At 46.2% G+C, this 6,000-nt stretch overlaps 1 protein-coding gene across 1 annotated transcript in view; it reads right to left on the reverse strand.

The window, feature by feature from the left end:
- Positions 1-5,570, reverse strand: part of FRZB (frizzled related protein) — a 32,435-nt gene extending 26,865 nt beyond the window's left edge. The window contains exon 1 of the mRNA XM_084798181.1: positions 4,567-5,570. Within this exon, the coding sequence (XP_084654307.1) occupies positions 4,567-5,044 (478 nt within the window). The 5' untranslated portion in view covers positions 5,045-5,570. The remainder of the gene's footprint in view (positions 1-4,566) is intronic.
- Positions 5,571-6,000: the final 430 nt, after the last annotated feature.

The following is a 6,000-nucleotide window of genomic DNA, read 5'->3' on the forward strand; positions in this document are numbered from 1 at the left end:
TCTGGCCCCCCAAATATTGGTAGACCAGGGCTAACACTAAAGAAAAGGCTAGTTGTTCCTGGAAGAGATGGTTAAAGGTGGCAGGGCTCTGCCAGGCCAGAGGCTGCATACCCAATATACTGTGCAAGAGCTGAGGGGAGAACAGTGATAGCAACTGGGAGCCAACAGTAACTGAAGGCAACTGCAAGGCCCTTGGCACTGCAAGCTGTAGGTATCCTAGAAACAGCTGTGAAATAATACCCTAGCATTTGTCTTACACATTCAATATTTTAAAATAAATAAAAATTGAAAAATTTTTGTTATAAAAAAAAGGAAATCCCAGTTGTTCATTTTTACCAGTGAAGACTCAGGAGCCAGATGCTAGGGTGAAAAACTTACTAGGTCAGAGAAGCAGAGAAGGCAGCCAGCTGACCTTCCTACTCCACCAACATTCCAAAAGCCTTTGTCTTTTTCCACATTGTCTTAAAAATCCTTCAAACCGAAAATTCCTCCTTTCTCCACCATGTGTCTCTCTATCCATCCCCTGGACCTCCTGTCACTCTCTATGGTTTTTGCCCATGTTCACTCCATGTCAACTGGTTGCTTTCTTGCCTCTTGACCTAGGATTAACTTTATTTAATCCTATTTACAGAAACCTCTTGGATTAAAGGTGTGTGCTAGGGCTAAGACACACCACAACTAGAAACAGATTTTTTTCAATACACAATCTCGAGGTTCACAGTGTGACCAAACATCTTGAAACAAAAAAAATACTGTTTCCTCCCTCTGATGAACCAGTGAGTTTAGTTAGGATTAGTTACAGGAGTATTGAGTGATAGTAGGATGGGCCACTTACTTACCAGTGGCCATACTACAGAAGAAAATGTCTCTTTCTTCACTGCAATCACAACCTGCCTATAGATACTCAAGGAAGGGTGGAGGCCCAAATCAAAACCTCCACCCTTCACCCCGACCCCTGCCCTCAACGACTGTTAACTGCTCATAGAGAGGCAGAGGCTTTTGAGTCTCTTCCCCAATAAACTATTTCTAGTTAACAGATATCAGTCAAACTCACTCTTTTCCCTTATTATTCCCATAGGACTTTACTCCTAAGACTGAGTTCTATCTTGATTTGCATAAAATGAGATATTAGCTTTCTATATTCAGGAGGAACTAAACCTGCTTCTCCAATTATCTCCCAGTTGTCAATCTTGACGTGAGAAGGGTTCGAGGCTGTGTGTACTGCATTTATCACATTCAAAATCAAAGGCAAAAGAAAAGTTAATCCACTTGATATAACAGCAATAAAAACAAGAAAATAGTACCAGCAATTTGTCCAGTTGATCACTCTGCATCAGGCTCAAGACTCAATGGTTCACATACCATTCTAATTTTCACCATGCCCTTAAGGTGCAGGCATGTTTGCTTTTACTTACAGGTGAGAGTTGAAGAGCATATATCATTCCTCTAAGGCCTGGGTTGGCATGAGCCCAAATAGAGGTTCAGAACCAAAAATTTGCCTCAATGTCTCAGATCAACTGCAAAACAGCCAAATTGAGCTGAGCTCTCCACCAGTAGTGCTCAGAGCCATTCTCTATAGTAAACGTGAAATACACATGAAATTTAACATGAAATTATTAGTGATGATCAATGTGTTACATGCTCTTTATAAAAAATAGGCTCACTAGTGTTTTAGAAGTAAAAATAAGTTTGGAGCATCAAGCCAGGCTTGGTGGCACACGCCTTTAATCCCAGCACTCCAGAGGCAGAGGCAGGAGGATCTCTGTGAGCTTGAGGCCAGCCTGGTCTACAAAGTAAGTCCAGGACAGCCAAGGCTACACAGAGAAACCCTGTCTCAAAAAACCAAACTCCTCCCCCCACCCTGCAAAAAAGTTTGGAGCATCAGTCTGTTTCGTTGCTCTGTTAAATGCCCTAAGTCCATTTGTTGAGTCACAATATATTAGGTGTAAACAGATAACCGTGAGTGGTATAAATAAACTAAAATCCTCTTGATACAAGTATGGGAAGGGCTGTACTACTCTTTAAAGAGAGCTCTCATTTTAATATCTGGTTAAATAGGATCTGGTCCTAAGACACAGGAATTCTGCTTCTACCTAAAAGGTGGTGGTGGTGGGGAACCCCTCTGTTTTGTAAAACATTACATCCCACTAAACCAATGAATTAATTAATTAAAATGGTGATATGTGGTAGGTGGTTTATCTTAACTTTTATGTATGTAGGTATTTTCCGTGCATGCATGTCTGGGCACCACATGTATGCAGTGCACATGGAGTTTGAGTGGAGACTCAACGCCTGGTTCTGCATACTAAGCTCATGTTATTTGTGCACCATTTGTGTGCAGTACTTATGGAGACCAGAAGAGGGCATCAAATCTCCCAGAACAAAGTCAACAGACTCGTTAAGGTCCCATGTGTGCTAGGCATCCAAGCCAGGTGCTCTAGAAAGCAGCAGGTGTTCTTGACAACTGAACCGTCTCGCCAGACTCATGTAGCCATATTAAGTCATCCCGGGTGTCTGGCTTTCACCAAATAGAGGGAGTGAGTAATTTTCAACAAACTGGAAGGCCTGCATGTCCCTTTCTAACCTCATCCTTAGCTCACAGTCTGGAAATTGAGGAGTAGCAACATCCTGACCACCCTCTTCCGTCGGGTGCTTTTCTTCCAAGGCTGCAGCCAGAACAACAAACACTAGGGAACTTTAGAACAATGCAGCAATCATATCCGCTGCACTGACACATTGTCTCTATGCATGTCCTATTTGAGTGCTTCTGTGACGCAATTGGGCCACGTTTGGTCCATGGTGATAGGTAACTCAGGGACACTTAATGAAACTGCTTCCCATCCCCCCTGACTACGCGAGCCCTTAGCCTTGCCAAACCTCACTCATTCCAGGTCCTTCCCTCGGTTAGGCCTAGCAGCAGTTTGCCTTCTAAGGGAAGCAAGCATTTCAGAGTGACGTACACTGTCCTAGGGCTTGGCCAGAGAAGACTGCTAGCCTTTAACTGACTTTAACAGTGTCCGTCAAGCCAAGATAGCAACCACACTGAGCTCTAACAGCGGCTGCAGAGCCTAGGACTTTAGTCAGTGCAAGGACTGAAGTGTTCTCTTCTATCCAATGAGTAAGAAGAACACATTTCTTTCAGATTACCTTATAAAGCTAGCTCCTGATCCTTAACTGACCTTAGGAAGACAGTACCTATATTCACAGTGATAAGCTAAGTAAAAGTGATCATCAGAAAGATGTGAGGTCTTTTTGCCCAGCCTTGGTTTTCAACTATTTGGACGTTTCCCCTCTCACCTTCTTAGTTAATGAACATGATTTTTCTGAATCAGCCCTATACTAGCTCATTGATTAACTACAGACTGAGGACATGAGCCTTGTCTGAGCAAGCTGAGAGACAGAAATAAACGAACAGAGATGGTACAACCAAGTGAAACCCATCTCAGAACAGTTGGTCCCGGGAGGCTCAGAGACAGGACCACTGGTTTGCTTTTGCTTTATCTTTAAAGAGCTTGAAGGGTAAAGTCTGAGGCTTGGGTTAATCAGCTGGGAAATGGTGAGTTTACTGAACTGGATTGAATAGGAGGTAGTGGGGGAGGTCTTAGAATTATGAACGTCACAAGTAGACCAAACATCTGTGAGAAAACCAACTGTGCTTACACCCATTAAACACAGAACTATAATCAAGTTTTACAGTGGGAAAAGTGTGAATGTGTGGTTAGTGTGTACACACATAGTATGGTGGGATAAAGGGGGGGGGGTTAAAAGTAAAGTTATGTAAGGCCATGAAGATAACACGCTCAAAATATAACTCTACTTGCCCATATGCCATTTATAAAATGACTTGAAGGCATGTGGGCATGTGAAAAGTGCCTGTTAACTTCAGTTCTCTGGCTATCTGGCTGAAGAGAGCCACAGATGTTAATAGAAATGCATAGTAATACTTCATAGCTGTTTCAGACTGTAATGGCATTGCCATTGATTTTGTTGAAAGCGGGTAAGGGAGGGGGGGACTTGTTGAAAGGAGATGCTAATTGATGAAATCGGGTTTTGAGGAAACACGTGTCACTAATAGATATCTGTGTTAGAAAATAAATTTACTGAAATTATTTTGAGCACTTTTAATGATTAGGAGGATTTCTGTTTTGTTTCTTTTTTCTTTCTTTCTCACATCTCCATAACAATTTTAAGCAGTGAAAACACTAAAGATATAGCAGCCAGATGATTAAGATTACAAAAGAATATTCAACCAAGAAACAAAAAAAGCGTAGGGACTTGAGTTTAACGCAGCTATTCCCGTATGCGAACAGAGAAGTGAAGGGCAGGAGAACTTAGAAAGTTCACTGTGAGGAGTAGGGAACCGGTCCGAGTGGGCGGATCAGATCACCTGTTGCAAGAGAGTTTGTTTGGGAGAATGATAAAGTGAACTTTGTGCTATGTTTCTAAGGAGAAGAATGGGACTCAATAAAAGGAGTGGTTAAGGGAAAGATTAAGTGATTTGAGGAGCAAAAAGCGAACTAGAGGATAAAGACAAATAGCTAACTCCTCCTCAGAGGTCGGACTCACCAGCTCCATCAGCGGTGACTATGGCCTCGGGAGAGATGCACACGCCACGGTCGTACACCGGCAGCTCATCGCAGACCAAGCTCTCTGGCCACGAGTGCCGGTACTTGTTGAGGATGGGCTCGCACCCCTCTCTGGCGCGCTCACACACAGACTTGCAGGGCTTGATGGGCTCGTGCTGGAAGTCGATGGTGCAGATTGGTGCGTACATGGCGCAGAGGAAGAAGAGAAGATCGGGGCTGCAGTGGGTGTCCAGCAAACCTTCGAACTGTTCGATGGCCAGGATGGCGTTCGCCTGAGTGCTGTGGTGCAGGTGGTTGGGCATCTTGGTCATATTCCAGGGCAGGGACTTGCACAGGGGGATGCGGACAGGCTCACAGGCTGCTGCCTGGGCTCCGGGCACCTGGAGCAGGCAGAGCGCAGCCAAGACTGGCAGCCCGGCCCATAGCAGCAGCATTTGTTCCTGGCCTCTGCAGAGCATGGTCCTGGCAAGACGGGTTAGGGCGGGAGACGCGAGAGGCGCGTTCTGTGGTCTCCAGTGCTCCCGAGGCGAGCACAACGACCTGGGAGCTGTCCCTCAGGACAATCAGTTCGCTTGGACTCAAGTCCTCCCGGTCCAGTCCACGAGCTTGGCGGAGCCCGGGTGCTTAGCTGCGCTGGCTGCTCTTCCCAAGCGTCTAAGCCTCTGGGCGAGGCAGCATCTATTTATTCCTCGCGCTCTGGCAGAGGCATTAGCCTTCGCACATCCATCAATGAGAGGGCAGAAGAGGAAGCAAGAGAGAAATAAAAACAAAAGTCGAATTCAGTTGAGGGACTCAGAGTTCTGGGATGTTACCAAAAAAAAAAGTGTTGGAAGAAGGGGTGAATTCTTCAAAGTGAGATGGATGGGGGACCCGGAGGGAGGAGATTTGGTTGAGGTGGGGGTGGGGGCTAATGGGAGCGGAGGTAGGAGTTTGCCAAGTCCTGCGGGGTCAAAAAGATCTTGCGAGTCGCCAGAGGAAGCTCTAGGGAGGTCAGCTCCTTGGCTCGCAGCTGCGCCTTCCTACCTCGGCTGACAAGAGCTCCGCCCCGCGGTCCCCTGCCCTCCGGCTCCTCCTTCCGGGAAAGCAGTGAATTTTTAGGGGCCTGAAGCATGGGTGAGACCCTGCCAAGCAGTGAATATGCTGTTACCTCAGGAGCTATGCACCTTTCCCACTCTACTCTGGGCTTTCCTTCCAGAGAAGGACCCTTGGTCCCCACCGGAGAACCTGTGTCAATGTACCCAGAGTAGTACCCTTGATTCCGCCCGCGCGGGGGGGGGGGGGGGCACTCGTTCCCTCGCCCCATGCAGCTGTTTCTTCACAGCAAACCAGAGCGCATCTCCGCCTTCAGAAATTCAGGCTGGAAAGCGCTAGCAAAGTCACTTTAAATGTCCACGCCTCAGAGCTCGCCACCCCT

Source organism: Acomys minous (genome assembly GCF_964271855.1).
Source record: "Acomys minous genome assembly, chromosome: 10".
Lineage (NCBI taxonomy): Eukaryota > Metazoa > Chordata > Mammalia > Rodentia > Muridae > Acomys > Acomys minous.